This window comes from Nothobranchius furzeri, chromosome 19 (assembly GCF_043380555.1).
Source record: "Nothobranchius furzeri strain GRZ-AD chromosome 19, NfurGRZ-RIMD1, whole genome shotgun sequence".
Lineage (NCBI taxonomy): Eukaryota > Metazoa > Chordata > Actinopteri > Cyprinodontiformes > Nothobranchiidae > Nothobranchius > Nothobranchius furzeri.
The window spans coordinates 12462119-12488632 of record NC_091759.1 but is presented as its reverse complement, the minus strand read 5'-3'; the positions used below and the strand labels follow the sequence as shown (position 1 = coordinate 12488632).

The window sequence follows — 26514 nt, the reverse complement described above, 5'->3', positions numbered from 1 at the left end:
TAGGTTTATGGTTTTTTAGCACACAAATATCTATCTGTAAAAAATATCTACAAAGCTAATGTTTACATAACAAGTATGATTGGGTTTTGAAATACAGCACTCTGATTATTTTAGTAAGATTTTTAAACCAAGTAAAGTTAGTAAAGAACACATTTCTATTGGCTGCTAAGAAACTGTTGGACTTAAAACAGGCCTGTTGTAGAAACAACTTGGCATAAATGATTCTTTTTTTTTTTTTGTCTTAACCAAAGAAATTCCAGTAATTGAGCAAAAACCTTTTTTTTTTACGTCACATTTTATAAAATAACAGGACACAAAGTGTCGGGACATTTAAAAAATACTTAAAATAATAAAAGGGGCCCAGAGAGCTGCAGAGTGAGTCCAACATCGGGTTGTGAAGGAAGAACAGTTCTCAACAGTGTGATATGAGGGTGTAGAAGGTGAAGCCGGTGCAGGTCCTCCTTCATGTTCACCAGCTTCACACTGCTGACCACCCCCATGTCATTGCCGCCACAGTGGATGAGATCAGGAGCTGCTCTTCCATGCATGGAGTTGAAAAAGAAGGGGAGAAGGTCTTTCCACCTCAACCGAATCAGGAGACACGGACAACAGGGAAGCCAAGGTTGTGTCAAAGGGTCTCTGCAGCTCTCTGGGCACCACGCCTCACTCAGCTGTCACCGATACACTTAAGAGAACAGGAAGTAAATAAAACAGGTATATTACCATAAATAAACACAACTTAAGCAAAAGGCTCTGGTAACGGCACTCGATTCCCTGCAGGGCCCTGCTGGTTATACTTAGACACTAAAGCATTTATTAGGAACCTAAAACCTGTTTAGTTTAGCCGACATCCTGATTCTAACTCACCTTGATTAGAAATGAAATTATAAGCTAGAAAATTCCTACAGAAACCTTGATGAAGCCCCTTAGATCACACGCTCATGCAGAAACATCCAAAAGAGGGTGGAGACTGTTGTAGCCAATCAGAGCGCAAGATTTTATCACCTTGTGCATCGCAGATAGGATGAGAGAACATGTTTAACATGAACAGCTAGAACCATAAATGGCGTATGCCTTTAGACAGAATTTTTATTTTATGTATAGAATTCATTTTGCTTAAAAAAAAAAAGCAAAAATTTAATCCTTAAGTTAACGGCACAATTTCTTCAAAAATTGTAAGCTGCAGAAATTCAGCAACTGAGGTGACTGAAGCTGAAGTTATGACTCGAACGAGTGCTTTTGTCCGTGGGACAGTGAGGCGTTGACTATCGCATTTGCTTTTTCTATTCAACACCTCGCATAGATAATTTTGCTCAAGGTCACCTTTGATAATCAAAATCCCCAATAGATAAATTGTGATTGTGTGTTGGTTAGTTTAGTTACATTTCAATTTTCTAGTAAGAGACTGCTCTTTTAAAAATACAGGTTGTACAAGACAGTATGCATTAAGTTCATTTTCCACTGGTTGATTTTAAGTGTGTAAGAAAGCTGCATTAGAAACCCTTTACATTTGAAAATTATTCCACACAAATACAGTAAAGTTTTTCCATCTTTTAACTTTTGTACCTTTAAGCTCCGTTTGTGGATGAATTCAGAGCTATGGAGTCTAATGGGCCTAATTATTGATTTAAATCAGGGTGTCAGATATTCAGTAATGTAACCTACATGCACAATTAGTAAAGGTTTACAAGATTATCCAATAAATCCCAAGCAGGATCAACATTTAGGCTTTAATGACCCTTACCCTGGATAGCTAGTTAAAATAGTCACTGGATTTAACACCACATGCTCCATCATGTAGGTCAATTAGTTCTGAACGTCTGTGGCAAGTTCGTCAAGCTCAACGATTAAGCACAGTTTCATAAGCATAAACACAATTGGTTTAAAGCCATTTATTGAAGTCAAGTCCAGACCAACCATCCATTAGAGAACCAGAACCTGAAAACAGAACCCATTTAGTGATTTGAAGTAAGTTTAAATGTGAATTAACCATCTACTCACAATTAAGGCTATGCTTGACGATTTCTCCGAGCAGATGCTGGTTGTGGTTGACGGCCTTCATACCCGAAATGGGATCCTAGTACTGGTCTAGAAAGCCTCAGGGTCTGTTTTGCTGCTGCACTTGAGCCAACATCATCCAACACACCAGCTCTGCCCTGGAACGATTTTGCGGCTGGAGGGAGTTGTTCCACTACGCCCCTTAGCTGCTGCCCCCTGGGATAGTTCTTAACAGCTGCAGGCCTAGAGCTTCTGGGACCGTCGTGTTTTACGGGTTCAAGGGACTTTCCAGTTTCAGCAAATACACTGCCCCACATACCTTCTTTAGATTGTAGTACGGCAGGGGTTGAGAAGGCTGGGTGTGTCAAGGGCAGCCGTCCACCATATTGCTTCTCTTGGGACCTTGTATTAGGAGCATAACGCCTATCCCACATGCCAGGATTGCTTTGTAGCAGAGGTGATACAGCTGGGTGTTTGTAGGGTGGTGAGGTCATGGAATACATCCCAGGAGACTGGGAGTTCGAGGATGGGACAGTTTTCCATTCCGCCTTCTTTTTTGGACTTGGTGGTTGTGGAGCAATTGGCATCTGAAGTGGTTTGTATGCAGGATACATCCCTGGGGACTGTCCACTGGAGGCAAAGACACGGTCCCACATACCTTCTTTGCCCTGAACACGAGGACCTGGTTCTTTGCCCTGAACACGAGGACCTGGTACTGGATGCCTCTGAGGTGGCTGGGCAGCAGAATGCATCCCTTTAGATGGCATTTCCAAGGATGTACCCTCCCATTTCTCTGTTTTGCTCTGGAACACACCAGAGTTCGGAGAGCCCAGCTGCTGCTGCTGAGGGGATTTTTCTGGAGCATGCATCAGAATTGCACCACTAGAAACAATGTTTGACCCCGTTCTTCCACCTTTGGGCAGTTCTGGGTGCCACACAGGTTCTCTTGGATAGAAGCCACTCGGAGACCCTTTGACAGCATGTGAGGCAGGCCTGTAACTAGGAACACTTCCTCTTTGACTGTAACCATCTACTTGCCCACCTTTAGTTGGTTCAAAAGGTTTAAAACCTTCAGGGAACTTTGAACCAGCAGCAAAAGCTCTTTGCTGTACCAAGTCATCATATCTGAGGAGAGGGGGATTGTAGCTGCGTGGAGAAGGCTCAGCTTGTTCAGAGTAAGATCTTAATCTGTAAACATCTCCTGAAACACAAACACAATGTTTTATAAACATTCAGAAGGTGGCATGAATGATGAGATAGGAGTACAGAGTTAAAACTTACCAAGCGTAAGCTGACCGATGTTTATCAGAGAGAGCAACAGCACCCTGAAAATAGAAAAGGGAAATAAATACCTTCAAAAACATTTAGTTAAAACAATCCAACATAGTAAAGAAACTTCATAGTACCTCAAAAAGAGTCCAGAAGCCATCTATTAGATTTAATGATAACCAGACAGCTTGGGAACACTTGCTGTTTGCAGTCAACCAAACAAAACCAGCTCCCACTTCATGCCTACTGCTGCCATGACAGCCCTTTTAAAGTGTAGATTCAACCAATCAGCACTCACTTCTGATGGTAATTAGGACCAGCTTGGACTGGTTTCCAGAATCCTCTTGACTTTAGCTCATCAGGTATATTTCCCTCAGCTGTGAACTTCTCCATCTTAAAGCGTCTATTCCTCCAAATGATGAGACATTTATTATGATAGCCTAGTTACATGACATCTTATCATGATTTTTTGTTATTAAGTCATACGTTCTTTGCCTAATCTACAAAAATGAGTTAAGGTAATTTTTTTTAAATTGGCAGTGAAGTCAAATGGCATGAACACATCCTCATTAGAACTCAAAATGAAGACATTTGGACAGGTTTAATGTACTTAGAGACATTTTACTTCTCATTCTTAGATGTTTACAACATTATTCTGGCCTAAGTGTGACATTTTTAGCACTTTTCACTGATTTCAGCCATTGTGTCAAAGAAGAAAAGCACAGGTGACAAGGCTTGGTTAATGAGCATTCTTTTTTTAATTATACAACATTATCATGCAAATACTTTTTATTCCATGATGTACATTACACAAAAGCAGCATGCAGTCATTAAAAACACCATCAGTCCCTTAAATAATTCAAATCTCTGGTTAAATCTACAGGATCAGGAGTTTACAAAATTTAAAAGCAGTTTTTTAAATAAAAAATGTTTATTACCTTGACCAGCTCCATCAAATCTTTGACAAATCCGTCCACCTCAGGACCTTCTAAGGCTCCGGTCTTACTCTCAACACACACACACACACACACACACACACACACACACACACACACACACACACACACACACACACACACACACACACACACACACACACACACACACACACACACACACACACACACACACAGAGCCAAGAAAAATCATAAAAATGTTCTCCTTTAAAAAAATAACCACTTTTAAAACCCAATAATTTATAACAGTAAAGAAAACAGGCTTTAAAATGTCTCACAAATAAAAATTAACAAAATAAGAGCTGATCAGAGCAAGAATGAAGGGAAAACATCACTTACAACATCATAGTGAGCAAAAATCTTCTCAAAGTCCCTCTTCCTGTCCTCCTGACTGCAAGCCTGGAAAATGAGAACTTTGTTTATTAAGGACATCTTCTAAAGCTCTATTGATTATAAAACAAACAAACAAAACATAAAACCTGATTCTGAACTTACATCCATCTTGAATTTCAATAAGAAGTTTTCTTTCAAGGCCAAAATTCTGAATAAGGAAGAAAAAAGAACCAGTTAAAGGTCACAATCCAAAAATACAATTTGTTCAAGAAAATAAATGAGTTAATGAAATCAAGTTAAAGAAAATGCCTAAAAAAGAAAATTGAATATTAAAATTCAATGAAAACATGCAAAATATAAAACTCATAATTAAATTGAATAAACAAAATAAAAAAATAAAGAACTTTTTTTTTGTTATGACCTGTATTTAATCTGAAACTCTCCTTTTACCTGGCCAGGTCATTTAAATCCAGTCTGCCATCTTTGTTTTTATCAAACATTTTCATCTACAAAGAGAAAAAGTCAGACTAATGTCAGCAGTCAGTGAGAAGCATCTCAGAGCAGCTCAGCCTGTCTGTTACCATGGTATCAGCATACTCCTCCAGCCTCTCAGGGGTAATGGACTTCCTGTGCTGGAGGAACAGATCTTGAAGGAAGCCCTGAAGGTACAAAAATGCCTCAAAACTTCTGGAAAACACTCTTCCATCCATCCATCCATTTTCTGAATTTGCTTTGTCCACGCAGGGTGGGGTGGGGGGTGCCTATCTCCAGCGGTCAATGGGCAATCAGGCGGGGTACACCCTGGACAGAGAGCCAGTCCATCACAGGGCAACACAGAGACACACAGGGCAAACAACCACGCACACACACACACACACACACACACACACACAAACCTAAGGACAATTTAGACAGACCAATCAACCTAACAGTCATGTTTTTGGACTGTGGGAGGAAGTCAGAGTACTCGGAGAGAACCCACGCATGCACAGGGAGAACATGCAAACTCCATGCAGAAAGATCCCAGGCCGGGAAGCGAACCCAGGACCTTCTAGCAGCAAGGCAACAGCTCTAACCACTGCGCCACTGCGCAGCCTTGGAAAAAACAGAGCAGTTTTACCTTGAGCTCATTGGCTGAGATGTAGCCACTGCTGTCGGTATCATAGTTTCTCCAGATCTAAAACAAAAGAGGCAAATTTAAATATAGCATTTACGTTAGACAAATGTTTTATGCAGGTCCTGAAGGTGATGCCAAAAATGCTTGTGCAACATCCAAACTGTTAAATGCAACAGATATTTTATTGCACGTTTTTTAGTTTTCATTATATACAGTATAAAGAAATCAAAACAAAGATAAATATTTCTATAAAGGGAATGAATATTTACATCTGAAGCTGCCATTTAGCTTGAAAATATATTTATTTATTAGTATTTTGTGCACTGTTGTGTTTCCTTGTGCATGCAGTTAATAAAAGTCAAAGGACATTCAAATATGGAGGAAATACAGTTTCATCAGACTTTTAACATAAATATTTCATCAGCAAAAATTCAACAACACGATTCTGGTAACCTACTGGTGACTCAAACCAAAGCAATTGTCACTCAATTGAGTCAAGTGGCTATTAGCCAATCAAACAATGCTTTAATGATCACTCTGAAGCCTCGCTTCCGGCCAATGTAAAAGTGGAGTGTAACGTAATAATGGCGTTTTACCTGTGAGCTCCCTTCTCACTGACAGCAACTCTGACATGAAACAGGAGCGAAAGCGTTCACACAGCTGATCCACAAAATCACAGGAGAATTGTATCACCAGGCGTGATTTCAGAAGTCCACACAATAACAAGCAAGAAGAAATGCAGCTGCGTGTATTCAAAAGGGCTGGGTTTATTTTCTCTTCTGTTTACCTCAGCTACAGGGGGTTTAACAGGAAATGACATAAGTTTAACTGCATGTGGCTTTCATTTTGAAAGTTCCCAGATGTTCTACACTACCTTCTTGATGAAACAAGGTCACACAGGTAATCGCTTATGCAAGTCGTGGTTTAAGCTCTAGTGAAACTAGGTATCCTGCACATTAGTTGGAATTTCTAGCCTTAAAATGGGCCATAACAGAGAAGTTTCATGACTATTTGTATGGCAACATTCACCGTCATTACTGATAATAATCTGTTAACCTACCTCTTAACAATGGCAAAACTTGATGCAACGAGCTGTCGTTGGCTAGCTGCGTTGTCCACCTATAATTTCAACATCAAATACCGTGCGGGTACACAAAACGTTGACGCGGACAGCCTGTCTAGGAGGCTGCACGATAAACCTGTGTCATGGTCTGCGGAAGGCGCTTAACCCAGGACATGTAGAATCACAACACAATTCACGGGTTTTTAAACAAAATGATAAAAGTTTATTTATATAACGAGAACAGAAGGCACACTGGAAATTCCAGCAGAGGTTGGGAGAATGGAGCGCAGGGTCTTGAGGAGGGGGAGAGCAGATAAAGGTGAGTCCTGAGAGGCAAGTCTTAACTGGTAAGGTGCAGAGAAAAGACTTACAGGGAAATCGGTAGGAGGAGGTATAGGGAAGGGCAGATCTAGAGTCGGTATGTGTCCAGGTGAGTAGGTCCAGGAGAGGGAGCGTGTGGAGAGCAGGTGAGTGGAGCGGATGGAGGAGAACACCAGAGCGCTGAGTCCGGAAGGTTTATGTAGAAGGTGAGTATCCAGGTGAGTAACAGAATCCAGAGATGTTTCTGCACCAGTGATGATCCAAAATCCTGAGGCAGTCGAGAGCAACACAAAATTACAAAAATAAATAAATCCCAAAAGTCACAAGAGTCACAAAAACACTAGATCACTGGAAGGCTGGAAAACTACCAAGTTGTAGTAATCATCCCGCATCGAGGTGTGTTCTCCCACTCCTTAAGTAGCTGGTACCGCTGACTGTTAATCTGCCACAGCTGGAAGCCTCCCTATCCTGAAACACAACTCAAAACTGGAATGTTTGAGAGGAGTACTCACCCCGACTCATGACAGTACCCCCCTCAACGGATGCCTCCTGGCGTCCCGGCAGATGCCCCCTCGAATTCCCGGATAAGGGACAGATCCTCAATAAAGGAACGTAGAACCCAGGAACGTTCCTCAGGACCGTAGCCCTCCCAGTCAACGAGATACTGGGTGCCCCGGCCACAAAGTCGGGAGTCCAAAATCCTGCGGACAGAATAAACAAGACCCCCCTTGTAGAACCTTGCCGGCGGAGGAGGAGCAGGTGTGGGGCAGAGATGACTCGTGGTTACTGGCTTCACCAAGGACACGTGGAACACTGGGTGGACCTTGAGTGAGCGAGGAAGGTCCAGCCGGACCGTGGAGGGAGTGGGGATGTTCAGGACCGTGTGCGGTTGGTTGCTTTCAGGGGGATATCCTTGGAGGAAAGCCAGACCTCCTGCCCAGGAGCATAATCGGGAGCTGGACGTCGCCGGCAATCAGCCAACCGCTTGTTGTTTTCAGCAGTTCTGTCCAAAGCCGCCCGGGTGGAGGCCCAAGCCCGTTTGGCCCCTCGGAGGAACTGTGAAAAGGGCTGGAGACTGTGGATGGAACAGGGAAGGTTGATAACCCAAGGAAGGCTCAATAGGGGACTGACCTGTTGCAGTAGAGATGTGAGAATTATGTGCGAGGTGTGAACTCCAAGACAATGGATGAGCAGAACATACACAGCGCAACATCGCCCCGAGTTCTTGATTCATCCGCTCGCATTGGCCATTTGTCTGAGGATGGTGTCCAGATGTTAGAGTGACTCGAGCCCCCAGAACCTCTGCAAACTCTCTCCAGACTCTGGAAATAAACTGGGGTCCTCAATCTGACAAAATCTCCTCCGGGATACCGTGCAAACGGAAAACATGTTTGATCAGTAGTTTGGCCGTGACTGTAGATGAAGGGAGATATTTTAAGGGAATGAGATGGCAGGCTTTAGAGAATCTGTCCCCAATGGTAAGTATGGTGTCAAACCCCTGAGAATTTGGCAGACCGCATACAAAATCCAGAACCACATGAGACCAAGGTCGAGAGGGAATCGGTAGTGGGTTCAGAAGTCCTGCCGGAGACCGGTGGTCTCCCTTCTGCTGAGCACAAATGTGACAACCAAATATATAGTCCTTGACATCCCTGTACATGGCAGGCCACCAGAACGTACGTCTGATGAGTGCTATTGTTCGTCCAACTCTAGTATGGAGGGAAAATCTGCCATCATGTGCCCAATGAATTACCTTGCCTCTCACCACCTGCGGAACCCAAAGTCTGCCAGGGGGTCTCCTACCTGGACCTGGATCGGTTGGTTCTCTGGGACTCCAACACCTGGCCTCGGATTTCCCACGTAACTCCTCCCACCACACACGCAGGGGGTAGGATCTTGGAGAGTTCAGTCTCTTGATCAGGAGTGTATTGCCTCGAGAGAGCATCTGACTTGGTGTTCTTGGATCCGGGTCAGTATGATTTCTGAAAATTAAAGTGAGAAAAGAAAAGGGACCACCGGTATTGTCGCGGGTTGAATCTCTTAGCCTCTCTTAGGTAGACCAGATTTTTATGATCAGTCCAGATGATGAAGGGGATCCCTGCACCCTCAAGCCAGTGTCTCCATTCCTTAATGGCTAGTTTTACTGCCAAGAGCTCTCTGTCGCCTACATCGTAACAGCTCTCTGTTGGGGAAAGACGACGAGAAAAGAAGGCACAAGGGTGAATGCGATGATCAGACAGAGATACCTGCGACAGCACGGCGCCTACTCCGGTGTCTGAGGCATCCACCTCGAGTGTGAACTGGCGTTGGGGGTCTGGTCGGTGGAGTACCGGAGCGTTGGTGAACCTTCTTTTCAGAGTCTGGAAAGCAGCTGTGGCCACTAGGGACCAGACAAAAGGTCGGTTAGTAGAAGTGAGGTTAGTTGGAGGAGCGGCGGTCTGACTGAAGTTTCGGATGAATCTCCTGTAGAAGCTGGCGAGACCCAGGAATCTCTGAAGTTGTTAACGGGAGGAAGGAGAAGGCCATTCCGTGGCCGCCTGGATCTTCTCGGGGTCTGCCCGCAGCCTCCCACTCTCAATGACAAATCCTAAAAACTTGACTGTGGAGACATGAAACAAACTCTTTTCGGCCTTTACATAGAGCCGGTTTTCCAGAATTCGCTGTAACACAGAGCGAACATGCTGAACATGTTGTTCTTGAGTCCTGAAAAAAATTAAAATGTCATCCAGATAAACAGTCACATACTCATTCAACATATCTCCTAAGACAGAGTTCACCAGTGCCTGAAACACAGCAGGAGCATTGGTCAGGCCGAAGGGCATTACCGGATACTCGAAATGTCTTAATGGCTTTTTAAATGCCATCTTCCACTCATTACCCTGACGGACTCGTACTAAATGGTAGGCGTTCCTGAGATCCAAATGGCAAAAAATAGTGGCGCCCTGAATGGGCTCAAAAGTGGAGGTTAACAGAGGTAGAGGATACTTGTTCTTCACTGTTATATGGTTTAACTCCCTGTAGTCAATACACGGCCTGAGAGTTCCCTTCTTCTTCGGAACGAAGAAAAACCCTGCTCCCAAAGATGAGCTGGATGGTCTGATAAGACCGGCTGCCAAACTCTCCTGAATGTAACTCTCCATACTATCCCTCTCAGGCTTGGAAAGGTGATAAAGTCTACTGGAGGGAAGTGGAGCTCCGGGTAACAGTTCAATGCTACAGTCAAATGGTCTGTGGGGGAAGAGAAGAAGCACGGTCCTTGCTAAATACCTGACGGAGGTCATGGTAGGCCGGCGGTACATTAGAGAGATCTATCTTCTCTGCAGGAGAGGTTGTGGTGTTATTTAGGATTGGCGAGGCAGAACGCAAGAGAACACTCTGGGCTCCATCCCTCTATCTGGCTGGTTCACCAGTTCAGCTGGGGTTTGTGTCGCTTCAACCATGAATGGCTCAGGACCAACGGAGACTGGGGAGAGGGAAAATCAAAAAATGCCAGACTCTCTGTGTGGTTACCTGACACTTAACTGCAGGGGAATAGTTTGGTGAGTGATGGTGGATAAAGCTCTGTCATCCAAAGATGACACGGTGAGAGGAGACGGCAAATGAGTGGTAGGGATATTCCACCTCTTTACTTATTCTGGATCCAACACCGACTGCTCACAGCCAGAATCCACCAGAGCCTCAAGCTGAAATAGTTCAGAGTTAAAAAACACAGTACATTGGATAGGACAGCGGGAGCTGGAAGAGTCTGAGTTCCTGCCTACCAGTAGCCCTGGTTTTACTGGTGGGCTCTGCCTTTTATCAGCGCTGGGCAGGCTCTGGCGAAGTGTCCGGGACCCCACAGTACAAACACAAACCTGACCTCCTTCGATGTTCCCGTTCCTCAGGAGTAAGACGAGTCCTACCCATCTGCATGAGTTCCTCTATTGTGTTGTTCTCAGAAGAGGAACGGTGTTGAGGGTCTGCCCTCATGAGAAATTGCTACTCAGTATTTTCTCCAAAAGACTGTGCCAAAAACGCCCTGAAGCGTAAAGAAATAAGGCATATTAAACATCAGCGCCAGCTATAACTTCATTTCCCATGAGCCTTTGCATCCGGGAGCAACGTGATGACATCACCAAAGTGATGTGGAACCCCGGAAAACAAGTTCTGCGCATGTGCTGGAACCACACAGAGTCCTCCCGCCGGACAGCAGAGTCTATAAAGGAGAGACAAAAACGAAACCTATTGCTCTTTGTGTTCAGCTTCAGCTGATGTTTGAGAGATCGCTCGCTGCTACGACTCCAAACGTGTGAGAACGCCGAGCCGTGGAAAAGCAGCGGAAAACCATCAAATCAACCGAGAACGCCAATTGAACACTGAGGGACGCCTCGCTGATCGGGTTCGATAAACAAGAGTTTTTTTTTCCTCTCCCTTCTCTAACTTCTTCTTCCGTTTCTCCTATAGTTCAGAAGAAGCGATCAAACCATGCGATCTGCTTCAAAATAGAACAACGGCTTTCCTATCTTCCGTACCAAAAACGCCATCGGACAACTGAAGTAAGCTCTGTTTCTTTTATTTGTTGATATCTAGGTATGTTCATGTTGTGGCCACGGCATAAACAGATTATTAGATATTTTATCTGCCTTTGATTCATTGATTTGTTTTGTTTCTTGATTTTTGTGAAGAAAGTTGAAGTGCTTTTGATTGAGTTTGTGAAGAGTTAAGCCATTGACTGGTTTTCAGGATTTAGAAAGAAGTTGCTCATACACATCACTGAGGGTCTGCGCTAAAACACACCCCTCCCCACACAGGCTGGTCTGATTTGTTTCAGCCACGGACATTTTGGGTCAAAGCCTCCATCTCAGCTTACACACACACACACACACACACACACACACACACACACACACACACACACACACACACACACACACACACACACACACACACACACACACACATTTTGGTTTTCAGTGTTTGGGAGGACACACACATCCCGCATAACCGGTCGAGTCCTTGCCCCCTCAGACAAAAAGAACCAGCCATTTTGGGTTTCAAATCTCATTCCACCTTGGATTAGATTGTTTTACATTATCATTTCATTGTTTAATTACTTGTTGTTTGTTTGATAAAATAAGTTGGTTAATATTGATTGGCTAAATGCTTCAGAAGGAGCTGAAGTGATTATATTAGTTAATAAATGTATTGCCAAATAAGATTTTGTCTCAGGTGATTTGTTTGTGTTGATATAAATTAACTGCAGCTCGTTACGATTTCACTGCTGAATAATCAATTTCCCTCTGGGATTAATAAAGTATTTTTGAATTGAATTTGAATTGAATTGAGTAGAATTAAAGTCTTTTTGTAGCGAAAAATGTATCTCAGTGAGCGTTGGCTTACTACAATAAATAACTGTGCCATCAGCATAAAGATGAATATTACAGTCTGTACAGCACAGGGGCATATCATTAACATAATTAGAAAACAATAAAGGTCCCAAGGAAGAACCTTGAGGGATACCTTTAGATATTCCAATAAAATTTGACTGACAGCCCCTGTACAACACACACTGGCTACGACGATGTAGGTAAGAGTTAAACCTGTCACTACCGTGCTGGTGAGCGAAGCGGAGATGAGGCGAGGATCCAAACGGGGTGAGGAAGACAGGCAGACAGATAGGAACGTTTTAAGAACTTTAACATGGAGCACGCAGGACATAGAAACAATGATCCAACACGAGACACAACACAGAAGGGGTTTAAATACAGGAGGGCTGGGAGCTTGGGTGATTGGGAAACGAGAGGCAGGTGGGAGCAATTAACAGAGACAAGACTAAACCATAAGGGGAGACAGGACAGGGTGTGACGGTACCCCCCCCCCCCCCCCCAAAAGGGCGGATTCCAGATGCCCACAGGAACACAAAGCAGGGCGGGAGGAGGGAGACCCGGGGGGAGGGCTGAGAGGGACCGAGGGCCCGATGAAGAGGAGGCAGGGACCAGTAGAGTCCGGGGGCCTGCGCCTGGGGCAGAGGAGGCGACAACGGGCTCTTGGGGGCCTGCGTCTGTGGCCGAGGAGGCGGTGATGACGGGCTCTTGGGGGCCTGCGTCTGTGGCAGAGGAGGTGACGATGGGCTCTTGGGGGCCTGCGTCTGGGGCAGAGGAGGCGACAACGGGCTCTTGGGGGCCTGCGTCTGTGGCAGAGGAGGCAAAGACGGGCTCTTGGGGGCCTGCGTCTGTGGCAGAGGAGGTGACGATGGGCTCTTGGGGGCCTGCGTCTGTGGCAGAGGAGGCGGTAACGACGGGCTCTTGGGGGCCTGCGTCTGTGGCAGAGGAGGCGGTGACGACGGGCTCTTGGGGGCCTGCTTCTGTGGCAGAGGAGGCGATGACGGGCTCTTGGGGGCCTGCGTCTTTGGCAGAGGAGGCGGTGACGACGGGCTCTTGGGGGCCTGCGTCTGTGGCAGAGGAGGCGATGACGGGCTCCTGGGGGCCTGTGTCTGGGGCAGAGGAGGAGGCGACGACGAGCTCTAGGAGGCCTGTGTCTGGGACAGAGGAGGAGACGAGGATGGACTCTTGGGGGCCCGCGCCTGATGAGGGCAGGACCGGCGGTAACCGGAGACAGAGACGCCGGAGGAGACGTCCTAGACTTCTAGACTGGAGGCGGCGGCGGCGGCCTCTGGGCTGGAGGCGGCGGCGACCACTGGACCGGAGACGGCGGATACGTTGGACTGGAGGGAGTGTCGACCTCTGGACACGAGCAAGCGTTGACCTCTGGACTGGAGAGGGCGTCGACCTCTGGACTGGAGAGGGCGTAGACCTCTGGACACGACGGAGCGTCAACCTCTACTGGAGAGAGCGTCGACATCTGGACTGGAGAGAGCATCGACCTCTGGACTGGAGAGAGCGTCAACCTCTAGACACAAGGGAGCGTCGACCTCTGGACACGAGTGAGAGTCGACCTCTGGACACGAGGGAGAGTAGACCTCTGGACATGAGGGAGCGTTGACCTCCGGACTGGAGAGGGCGTCGACCTCTGGACACGAGGGAGCGTCGACCTCTGGACTGGAGAGAGCGTCGATCTCTGGACTGGAGAGAGCGTCGACCTCTGGACTGGAGAGAGCGTCAACCTCTGGACTGGAGAGAGCGTCAACCTCTGGACACGAGGGAGCGTCGACCTCTGGACACGAGGGAGAGTCGACCTCTGGACACGAGGGAGCATTGACCTCTGGACTGGAGAGGGCGTGGACCTCTGGACTGGAGAGAGCGTCGACCTCTGGACTGGAGAGAGCGTCGACCTCTGGACTGGAGAGAGCGTTGACCTCTGGACTGGAGAGAGCGTCGACCTCTGGACATGACGGAGCGTCGACCTCTGGACTGGAGAGGGCGTCGACCTCTGGACTGGAGAGAGCGTCGACCTCTGGACTGGAGAGGGCGTCGACCTCTGGACTGGAGAGCGCATCGACCTCTGGACTGGAGAGGGCGTGGACCTCTGGACTGGAGAGAGCGTGGACCTCTGGACTGGAGAAAGCGTGGACCTCTGGACTGGAGAGAGCGTGGACCTCTGGACTGGAGAGAGCGTCGACCTCTGGACTGGAGAGAGCGTCGACCTCTGGACTGGAGAGAGCGTCGACCTCTGGACTGGAGAGAGCGTCGACCTCTGGAGTGGATGAGGCGTCGAACTCTGGTGTGGATGAGGCGTTGACCTCTGGAGTGGATGAGGCGTCGACCTCTGGAGTGGATGAGGCATCGACCTCTGGAGTGGATGAGGCGTCGACCTCTGGAGTGGATGAGGCGTCAACCTCTGGAGTGGATGAGGCGTCAACCTCTGGAGTGGATGAGGCATCGACCTCTGGAGTGGATGAGGCGTCGACTTCAGAACACGAGGAGGCGTTGACTTCAGAACACGAGGAGGAGTCGACTTCAGAACACGAGGAGGCGTCGACTTCAGAGCACGAGGAGGCGTCCACTTCAGAACACGAGGAGGCGTCGACTTCAGAATACGACGAGGCGTCGACTTCAGAACACAACGAGGCGTCGACTTCAGAACACGAGGAGGCGTCGACTTTAGAACACATTCAGGCGTCGACTACAGGACTGGAGGAGGCATCGACTACAGGACTGGAGGAGGCGTCGACCACAAGACTGGAGGAGGCGTTGACCAGAGGACTGGAAGAGGCGTCGACCACAGGATCGGAAGAGGCGTCGACCACACGACTGGAAGAGGCGTCGACCACACGACTGGAAGAGGCATCGACCACAGGACTGGAAGAGGCGTCGATCACAGGACTTTAAGAGGCGTCGACCACAGGACTGGAAGTGGCGTTGACCACAGGACTGGAAGTGGCGTCGACCACAGGACTGGAAGAAGCGTCAGCCACAGGACTGGACGAGGCGTCGACCACAGGACAGGAAGGGGCGTCGACCTCCATCGACTTCTGGTCCGGGGGCGTCGATTCCTGGTCCGGAGGTGTCGACTTCTGGTCCATCGACTTCTGAACCGTCGACTTCTGGACCGTTGACTTCTGAACCGTTGACTTCTGGACCGTCGACTTCTGGTCTGGGGACGTCGACTTCTGGTCCGGGGGCGTCGATTCCTGGTCCGGAGGCGTCGACTTCTGGTCCGTCGACTTCTGGACCCTCGACTTCTGGACCCTCGAATTCTAGTACGGGAGCGTCGACTTCTGGACCGTCGACTTCTGGACCGTCGGCCTCTGGACCGCCGGCTTCTGGACCGCCGGCTTCTGGAGTGGAGGAGGAGTTGCTGCAGACGGGACCATTTGGACAGGCTGGACCGGATGCTGTGCGACCTCCGGGACCACCGCTGGATCTGGATGTGATTGAACTGGTGGTGCTGGAAACTGGGAGAGGAGGGAGGATAGAGTGTCCAGTTGGACCTCCTGGAGACTGAGGCTCTGATGGAGTTGGGCCAGTTCAGCTCGGAGACCGGCGAGCTCTGCTGGGTGGACTGCAGGCTTGCTCCTCTGGCTCTGAGATGAGGGAGCTGCTGGCTGGACTGAAACCCTCTCCTGGTGATTCGGGGAAGACAGGTTGTCCAGGTGAGACTCCTTGAGGCTGACGAGCAGACAGATCCGGCCAAGCTCCGCCTGTAGATCTGCAAGCTCTGTCAGCTGGGCTGTGGGCGTGGTTCCTCCACCTGCCGATGACGGAGGCACGGATTGGACCGGAGACGGGACTGTTGGTCTGACTGGGGCGGGTCCAAGCAGGTGCGCAGAGCCGGGGCAGCAGCGAGGTCGCGGCTCCGTCCTGGGACACAGGATTGCGGTGGAGCCCGGCTTCCTTCCCCACACTGTTGGCCAGCTCCTGGGGTGCACACAGCCAGTCTAGTGCCCATGAAGCTGGAGCAATCCGGAAGCGTCTCCCGGTCCAACCTCTCATCTGGCTCCGGAAGGGTGGAGAGGAACACTGCGGCTGAAGCCCGGTGACGGCGTCTGCGGTGAGGCGAAGCCGGAGGAGGAGAAGAAGCCGGCCGGTGTTCCGAAGAGAGGAACTGGAGCAGGCATTCCCAGGGTAGAATCTCCCCGCAGGATCCTTTTACGGGTTGGATCATTCTGTCACTACCGTGCCGGTGAGCAAAGCGGAGATGAGGCGAGGATCCAAACGGGGTGAGGAGGACAGGCAAACAGGTAGGAACGTTTTAAGAACTTTAATATGGAGCACGCAGGACATAGAAACAATGATCCAACACGAGACACAACACAGAAGGAGTTTAAATACAGGAGGGCTGGGAGCTTGGGTGATTGGGAAATGAGAGGCAGGTGGGAGCAATTAACACAGACAAGACTAAACCATAAGGGGAGACAGGACAGGGTGTGACAAAACCAAAGCAAGGATGATCTTGAAAGGCCAATAGCATGCAATTTATCCAGTAAAAGATAATGGTCAACTAAATCAAGTGCTTTGGAGAGATCTAAGAAAATGGCACCAGTGCACAAATTATTATCAAAGCTAGAGAATACATCATTGGTACATTTCAAGAGAGCAGTGGTAGTAGAGAAATATTTTCTGAAGCCAGACTGGCACTGAGTGAATAAACTATTATCGGAGCGATAGTCATAAAGTTGATTGAAGATTATTTTCTCAAAGACGTTAACAACACAGTTGATTATTGATATAGGCCTGTAGTTATTCAGAATTTTTGAGTCACCGCCTTTATGCAAATGAATGACTTTAGTACATTTCCAGGCGATGGGCACTTCACAGGCGACAAACAAAATATTAAACAGCCAATGGGGGTGAGAGGATGTGAGATGCAAGTTTAATAAACTTACTCTCTACGCCATCAGGACCGCGACCACTGTTGGAGGTGAGCTTATCAATGGTCTTTTGAACTTCTGTTGATGTGAGTAGCTGGAATTTGAAAGAGCTGTTGCAGGGTTGGCTGTACATCAAGGAATCTACACAATGATCAGGAGAATCAGGAGAATGAACAGGCAGTATAGATATATATATTATGTATATTACAATGGCTGTTGGCAGGAAGGATCTCCAGTAGCGGTCAGTGTTGCTGCGAAACTGAAGAAGCCTCTGACTGAAGACACTCTTCCGTTGTCGGACAGTCTTGTGAAGAGAATGCTCAGGGTTGTCCATCATTTTCTTGATTCTCTGGAGAATCCTTCTTTGCATTATCTCCTCCAGTGGTTCCACAGTCGTCCCCAGAACAGAACAAGCCTTTTTTATTAGGCTGCTGAGCCTTTTCAGGTCCCTGCTTCTGATGCTACTACCCCAACAGACGATGGCTGAAGAGATTACACTCTCAACAACAGACTTGTAGAAGATCTGCAGCATCTTGAAACAGACATTGAAGGACCTAAGCGTCCTCAAGAAGTGCAGTCTGCTGTGTCCCTTCTTGTAAACAGCTTCACTGTTCTTTCTCCAGTCCAGTCTGTTGTCCAGGTGAACTCCAAGGTATTTGTATTCCTCAACCACCTCCACTTCTTCTCCCGTGATGGAAAAAGTGTTTGACTCCACCCTGTTTCTTCTGAAGTCTAAAATCATCTCCTTTGTTTTGTTCATGTTCAAGGTCAGATTATTGTTTCCACACCATGCCACAAAGCGCTCCACCAGCTCTCTGCACTCAGCTTCCTGTCCATCGCTAATACACCCGACAACTGCAGAGTCATCTGAGTATTTCTGTAGATGACAGGTCTCTGATTTGTACTGGAAGTCTGAGGTGTGCAGGGTGAAAAGGAATGGTGAGAGTACAGTCCCCTGTGGTGCTCCAATGTTACTGATCGCCTGGTTTTATGTACAGTTCTTCAGCCACACAAACCGTGGTCTGTTTGTCAGGTAGTCTTTAATCCAGGTGATAGTTGAGGGCCCCACCTGTGTCTTCTGGAGTTTCTGGCAAAGTACATCAGGCTGAATTGTGTTAAATGCACTGGAGAAATCAAAGAACATGACCCTCACAGTGCTGCGTGCTTTGTCCAGATGACAGTGGGTTGGTTGAAGCAGCTGGATGATGGCATATTCAACCCCAACTCCATGGCAATAAGCAAACTGCATCGGGTCCTGATATGTCCTAGTTTGTTTATTCAAGTGGACCAACAGGAGTCTCTCCAGGACCTTCATGATGTGGGATGTCAGGGCAACTGGTCTGTAGTTGTCATTGACTGATGAGCGAGTTTTCCTTGGAACTGGAACAAGGCAGGATGTCTTCCACATGACTGGAGCCTTCTCTTGGGCCAGGCTGAGGTTGAAGAGGTGCTACAGAATCCCACAGAGCTGCTCTGCACAGGCCTTCAGTACTCTGGGGCTGACACCATCTGGACTTGCAGCCTTGTTCCTGTTCAGTCTCTCCAGCTGCCTCTTCACCTGACTTCTAGAGACAGATAGGTGGGAGGGGGAGGTAAATGGGGCAGCAGCATCCCCTGACGATTGAGGACAGATTTATAGAGTCCATGACTGCGTTAGAGGACAAAAGAGCTAGCATGTGACAGGAAAATGTTGGATCAGAGGAGGATGGGATGTCTGATTGGCTGGGGACATGCGAGGAGGATGCTGGGTTTGTTCCTGAACTGTACCTATTGAAGAACTTGTTCAGTTCATTGGCTGTGTCCAGTCTGCCATCTGTGCAATCCTTCCTCTGCTTGATGCCTGTGATCTTCTTCATCCCTGACCAGACATCTCTGATATTGTTCCTCTGTAGTTTGTTCTCCAGCTTCTTCCTGTATGCCTCCTTGCTGTCTCTGATCTTGATCTTCAGTTGCTTCTATATACTCCTCAATAATTCCATGTCTCCCTCATTGATGGCACTTTTTTTTCTCATTTAAAAAATTCTTCAGTTCACTGGTGATCCAGGGTTTGTTATTAGCAAAGCATCTCACTGTTCTGGTGGGTAAGATGTTGTCCCCACAGAAGTTTATATAGTCAGTGACACATCCAGTCATGGCATTGATGTCCTCTTCATATCCTTGGCAGAGAGCCATCCAATCTGTGATCTCAAAATAACCCTGCAGGTCTTTTTCAGCATCCCGTGACCATTTTCTCCCGGTTCTTCTTGTCACAGGTTGCCTCTGAACAAGTGGTTTGTATTCTGAGAAGAAAAAAACAAGATTGTGATCTGATTGTCCCAGAGGAGGTCTTGTTTTGGACATGTATGCATTCTTTACATTTGTGTAGCGTCCAGCAATGGTCCGTTTAGGTACAGCCTGACCTTCCACCATCTATTCAACATCTGGTTAGAGAGGAGACACAACATTGCATGTGTTCCCTTTAAACAAGTCTGCCTTCACACACGCTGGGATTTAGACTCCACAAGTTTAAATCATAACATTAACTTACTTTCCTCAAGGTCTCAGCTGCAGAAGACAGAAGATCCAGCTCAAATCAGTGCTAATGTCAAGAATGATATTAATAAATCAATATGAACTCCTTCTATGACTTATAATCTAGATAATCATTAAATAATCATTTGTTTATGACTACTCATGATAATTTTAGTATTATGAAATGAAATGCTTCATTAATCTAACTCATTGAATGGATGTTGTTCATCTACTAGACTGCAATGTGTTCCCCATGTTTTGACAAGGTCCACACACCTGCACATCCACCATAACAAGTACAGCTAAGTTAAAGTCCAATACACATAGCTAAAATCTTTTACCCAGATCAGGACTTCCTATTAAAGAAGGCATGTTTCTGAGGTTGCCTTGGTAACATCTTCCTTTCTGTCAGCCTCTGACTGGCTGTGAAAACCATAATAAATAAACTTTAAAACTAAAGCCAGACAGAGAGATTGTTCAGTACTGGAGAGTTCTGGAGAATAGCTCAGATCGGCCATCTGTTGCAAGACTCTATAACCTTTTATGCACCTGCAAAGCTGACGAAAAACACTTCCTGCAGAACAAAGCTGAATTGTTCACTCCTTAAGAGGTATCTCCGAGACGCAAGCTGATTCCATCCTGTGATGCCTGGTGACATCTCTTGAGACTGGAGAAAGTCAGTGCTTACGGTCAATCTACTGGACCTGGGCGCTCTGAAGTCATCCGACCTCTTCTGACCTCCGGATCCAGACGAGGGTCATCCAAAGGGTGAGAGTAGAAGACAGAGAGATTGCATCTGAATGTGCTTTGATAACAATCAACCTCATAGTTTATATCAAACCAAATTCTTTTTCATCCGGAGACGCCGCTCTCTGAGTTTCGGAAGTTCTGACCAACACCTCATTTACACATAGCCTACATCTCATTAAGAACCCATCCATTCACGGAAAATGCTTAGTTCACTTGTTGTATTTTATTGTAATAAAAATCATTTTACTATAAAACTGACTCTTTCATGAATCGAAACGAAGTGTGTATAATTGCTTAATAAAGCAAAGAATCTTGAATCTTCTGATTAAGCCTTATAATTTTCTGATATTTACAATAAAGATTAGGGATGAGTGAGTACACCACTATCTGTATCTGTATCTGTATCTGTTCAACAAACTAAATGATCTGTATCTGTATCTGTACTCGGAATGGGCGTGGCATAACCCGGAAGTGGGCGTGGTTTACATCAATATATTATTTTTAGTCTGAAATTGATATGGAATGATCAGAAGTTGATATGTGTATTGTTTATTTGAAAACTATTTACAGAGCAGCCTCAGAATTGAGATTAAATATTTTTTTATCACAATAGTAAAGAAACTATTACAGAACAAGTATTTCAATAAAATCAGAACATTAATATTTAAGTGCATGGATTAATACATCTGAACTCATGCAGTAGGAACTAGGAAATATGAAATGCTAGAACCAGACACAATTTTATGTATATTTTTTTATTTTAATTTGATTTAACTGATTTTTTTCTCAACGTTCTTGGAATTTTGCCACACACAAAGTTAAACAAAACAATGTTGATTAAGGTGTGTGTGTCTGAGAGAGATAGAGAGGGTGAGAGGGAGAGAGATGGAGTTAAAAAAATAAAAAACCCGACTGGAGCGGAGGTAGAGAGTGACTGATGCAGCACGTCAGCTCTGTCTTGTCAAATGCACCATGTAAGTTACGAAAAAAGTAACTTTAAATATTCAACCGAAAAAGAGGCGAGCTGAAGAAAACCTAGGGAAAACTGAAGAAACGTGAGCAACAGTGAAGCAATCACAGCACCCCACTCCGATCATTGAGGTGGCTTTTTGGGAGGTGTACAGGTCACAACAGTGCACGTACAGTTCCACATCTTGTCTGTTCCCCGGCCAGTAGAATCGACCTCTGAGGCGACGCAGGGTCTTTGAGACTCCAAAGTGACCAGATCCCACCGAGCCGTGCACACTCTGGAGAACCTGCGCACTAAGAACTGGTGGCACAGTAGCTGCAAAAGGTCATTGCTGCTGCCAGGAGCCTGCCATCTTCAGTACAACAGACCATCTCGAACCTCGAGGTTGTCCCACTGTTGGTGGTAGGCTTTCATTTCAGGGCCCTGGGCTGACAAAGCGGGCCACTCAGAGCGTCGCCCTGTTTCGAACCATTCTCTGATCAATGCCAGGGCTGGATCTGCTTCCTGAAGTCACTTCAGCTGGTCCTGTCTCCAAGGAAGATTTCCTTCGTCAGGGTTCACCTGGGTTTTGTCACCCAGTACATGCTAATCTTAGCTAAATGTTTTCAAGAATCAGAAAAGAAGACCATTTGCATTTGACTTGAAATTTCTTGGCTTTTGGAGCCTGGAGAGTGACAGCGGCCATTTAAGTGGAAACAAAAAGTGGAGAGACCCGGTCTGACTGGAAAACACATGGCAGCTGAAGATTGCTGGTTGCTAAGGTGCAACAAGGAGCGCCGAACTTGGTGTGGTATCATCGGCCCGACCCAGCTGCACCAGGCCCGGCATGGCTCTATCGGCCCGGCCCGGCAGCGCCGAACCCGGTGTGGTTATGTCAGCCACCCCGGTGGCACTGGACCCGGCGTGGTTCCATTGGCCCGACCCAGTGGCACCGGGCCCAGCATAGTTCCATCCGCCTGGCCCGTCAGCGCCGAACCCAGAGTGGTTACGCCGGCCCAGCCCAGTGGCACCGAGCCTGACGTGGTTCTATCGGCCCAGTGGTACCGAGCCCGGCGCGGTTCCATCGGCCCGGCCCAGCAGCGCCGAACCTGGCACAGTTCTGCCGACGAGGCCTAGCAACACCGATTCCGGAGGGGTCCTGCTGAGCCAGTTCCAGCAACATTCATCGCGTCGCGGTGAGCACGAGACCAGAGGACGACGGTTGCAGATGAGTGGAAGAGATACCAGGAGGAAGAGCTGGTGAACGAGGTAAAGAAATGGCCACAGAAGACCTGGAGGAGATCAAACAATCTCTGAACTTTATGTCAGGTGAACTGTCAAAAGTAACATCACAGCAGGATCTATTATTGAGACTGATGGAGGAGGTGAAAGAGCTTAAAATACTGTTAACTGAAAAAGATAAGAAGATTTTGGCCTTAGAGCAAAGAGTTGATGAACTTGAACAATATACAAGACGAGAGGATTTGGTGATAATGGGACTAGAAACCCGACACACAAGCTATGCAAATGCAGTAGCAAATCACGACGCAACAAAAGAGGCTTCAGACAAATAACTTGAGACACTAGAACAGCAAGTTGTTACTTTTCTGCACAGCAAGAACATAACTATTCAAAGAGATGCTATATCAATATGTCATGCACTGCCTAAAAAATTTGAGAAAGCTAAACCAACTATTATTGTAAGGTTCACCAGCAGAAAACAAAGAAACCAATTCCACAAAAATAAACAATAATGAACAAGAGTCTGCTTCTAGACCTGCAGAAAGAGAGAAGAAAAAAAGGGACACACAACAATACAACAAGATCAAGCTATCACTGTGTCAACTTAATGAAGAAATATATAATCAACATTGTTTTACTGAACAGTCACACGATAATAAATCAGTGCATTAAGTGCCCACCATAGCCTTAAGACATGTGTTGAACGTGCTCAAGTCCATACTTATGAGAGCACCATGTGAGCACCTGTGTGTGTACACACGCTTGTTTTTGTAAGGTTTCTTTATAGGAGCATCCAATAGAGAGTGTGGGGGGCCACAGATCTGCCCCCTAAAGATGTGCAGGAGATGGAGGGAGCTCCAAGTCCCAGAGATCCAGGAGTTGCCCCAGAGCACAGGTACCCCAGGGAGACTGCACCAGAAAAGCCCCCGCCCCCCTTGAGAGGCGCAGAGGATCGCCTTGGGGGGCAGCACCCAGCAGCCGGCAGAGTCCCGGGAGATATCGGCATCAAGCCCACAGGCCCGCCCGCAGTCTCCCACACCCTAGCCGGCCAAGCCCGGGACCCAGCGACCCGGGACCCAGGGGTGCCCACCCCCGCCAGCGACCCACCAGAGCCCAGGGATCCAGACCCCACCAGGCAGCCACCGGGATTGGTCAGGCAGATGCCAAAAACCTCTCCATGATTGATGTCAAGTTGTTGTTATTGTTGTTGTTAGCCTCAAGGGCAACATGCCGAATATCACTTGTAAGTCACTTTGGACAAAAGGTCTGCTAAATACATAAACATAAACAAAAAATCTTAAACTCCCTGACCCGGGAGCCACGACCCAGGCAGACCAAGGCACCACACTCCCACCAGGTGTGGCGGGGAGAGAGGAGACGAAGATCTATATCACCAAAAGAAGTCCCAGGAGAAGAGAGGAGTCAAAGGCCCCACCTGACATATACAGTCATACACAAACACAGTCACACACTCCCTCCCTCATGCTCACACATGCACATACAACCAAAGACTTACAAAAATGCATGCCGGACACCCACTCATGCTCCCCATACACACCCTATTCACTCTGGTCCCGGTACTGCTGCACATTGGGGTACAACCATCACCGGTTCCCAGAGTTTGACCCTTTCTGCTGGGGAATATATATATATATATATATATATATATATATATATATATATATATATATATATATATATATATATATATATATATATATATATATATATTTATATATATTTATATATATTGGATTATTTAATACAAAATAAAAAACCTTTTCAAATCATTGCTATAACAGAAACATGGTTAAAAGAAGGAGATGAGGAGGAGGTACAAATGGAGGGGTATGAAACTTACTTTATGAATCGGAATAATAAAAGAAGTGGTGGTGTTGCACTGTATGTATGTCACAATTTCAGTCATTCATAACATGTCAACAGCCATCCAAGATGCCATGGAAATGATCACTATTGAAATAATCTCTGAAAAGACAAAAAAACATAATAATTAGTTGTATCTATAGAGCACCTGGATCTTGTGTAGAATCATGTACAAGTACAATTACTGAGATGTTGAGTGGAATCTGTAACAAGGATATATTTCTCTGTGGGGACTTTAATGTTGATCTGGAAAATGTAAAATATTCAAAGACAGCAAACGACTTCATAAATTCAATGTATCTACTGGGTCTGTTTCCACTGATTACCAAACCACCAAGAATTGACGCGCATAGCTCAACAGTTATAGATAACATATTTACTAATGCTTCAGAGGGGATAGAGAGAAGTGGAATAGTGATGACTGATATCAGTGATCATCTGCCAATTTTCACAGTCTATAAAAATCACCAGATCAAAAATCAACAAAAAATGGAAAAACTTATAAGGGACAGGTCACAAAACGCTATAGATGCACTAAAAAGAGTTCTGGAACAACGAAACTGGGATGAAGTATATGTGGATGATGTAAACTTGGCTTACAATTCTTTTATAGGAATATTATGTAGTCAATATGACAAAAACTGTAAAACAAAAACTCAAACAAAAAGAGGGAGGATGAACAAACCATGGATGACAAAAGGGCTGCTGTTAGAAAAAAATACATTATATAGATTTTTTTTAAACTAAGAACAAGTGAAGCAGAAAGGAAATACAAAAAATATAAGAATAAATTAATGTCTATAATCAAAAGACAAAAAAAGGATTGTTAAAGCAATTTATTAAAAAAATAATATTAGAGCAACTTGGGGAATAATAAATAATTTCATAAAAAGAAATAAAACAGCTTCAACTGTTCCAAATTATTTTGAATACGGACAGTCTGAAATTAGTGAAACCAGTAAAATAATAAATGAATGTAACAATTTTTTTTTTTACTAATGTGGGACCTGACTTGGCAAAAAAACATTCCAAAAAGAACTAATTATAGTATAGGCGAGAATATCAAAAGCAGTAAAAACAGTATATATTTAAGTCCAGTAACTTGTGATGAAATAAGAAATATTATCAATAAATGCACCAACAAAAGAAGTACTGACTGTGATGGTTTAGACATAACATTAATAAAAATATAATAGAAAGTATTATTCATCCATTGACTTACATATGTAATTTATCTTTTGCAACAGGGACATTTCCTAACAAGAAGAAAATTGCAAAAGTCATACCACTTCAAAAAAGTGGAGACAAACATATCTTTTCCAACTACAGACCAATATCTTTATTGTCACAATTCTCAAAAATACTAGAAAAATTATATATTGCTAGGCTGGACCGATTCCTGATCAAAGAAGAGATATTAAATGACAGTCAGTATGGTTTTAGAACAAATCATTCAACTTCAATGGCATTAATGCAATTAACAGAAGAAATATCGCAAGCCATTGATGAAAAACTCATCTCATAAGTATCTATATTGATTTTTAAAAAGCATTCGATACAGTGGATCATACAATTCTTATTAAAAAACTTTGTAAATATGGCATCACAGGGATGGCCCTAAAATGGATAACTAGTTATCTTACCGATAGGCAGCAATATGTTCAAATAAACAACACAAAATCACATATAAATAACATTACTTGTGGTGTACCACAAGGGTCGGTATTGGGCCCTAAAATATTTATCATTTATATAAATGACATTGTTTAGGCATCCAATATATTAAAATGTACCTTATTTGCAGATGATACAACTTTATATTGTTCAGGAGATAATGTTGAGCAGATGATAGAAGTGATACAAACAGAGATG

At 45.8% G+C, this 26514-nt stretch overlaps 2 protein-coding genes across 3 annotated transcripts; both read right to left on the bottom strand.

The window, feature by feature from the left end:
• Positions 1-1877: 1877 nt before the first annotated feature.
• Positions 1878-3559, bottom strand: LOC107394411 (uncharacterized). Its single transcript, XM_015973337.3, has 4 exons — positions 3405-3559; positions 3280-3323; positions 2002-3199; positions 1878-1938 (listed from the first exon to the last, which is right to left on the bottom strand). The coding sequence occupies exons 1-3, from the start codon at positions 3425-3427 to the stop codon at positions 2010-2012; spliced, it is 1257 nt and encodes a 418-aa protein (XP_015828823.3). The 5' UTR covers positions 3428-3559; the 3' UTR covers positions 1878-1938; positions 2002-2009.
• Positions 3560-4434: 875 nt separating this feature from the next.
• Positions 4435-5865, bottom strand: LOC139064203 (secretagogin-like). 2 transcript variants are annotated; one of them, XR_011517297.1, is made up of 5 exons: positions 5677-5865; positions 5138-5215; positions 5007-5062; positions 4719-4764; positions 4436-4622 (listed from the first exon to the last, which is right to left on the bottom strand). XR_011517297.1 is itself a non-coding variant. In XM_070547258.1 (4 exons), the coding sequence occupies exons 1-4, from the start codon at positions 5264-5266 to the stop codon at positions 4530-4532; spliced, it is 324 nt and encodes a 107-aa protein (XP_070403359.1). In that variant the 5' UTR covers positions 5267-5440; the 3' UTR covers positions 4435-4529. The 2 variants fall into 2 exon arrangements, 1 of the variants encoding a protein (XP_070403359.1); XM_070547258.1 differs by lacking the exon at positions 5677-5865 and having other exon boundaries at positions 4435-4622; positions 5138-5440.
• Between the last annotated feature and the right edge of the window lie 20649 nt (positions 5866-26514).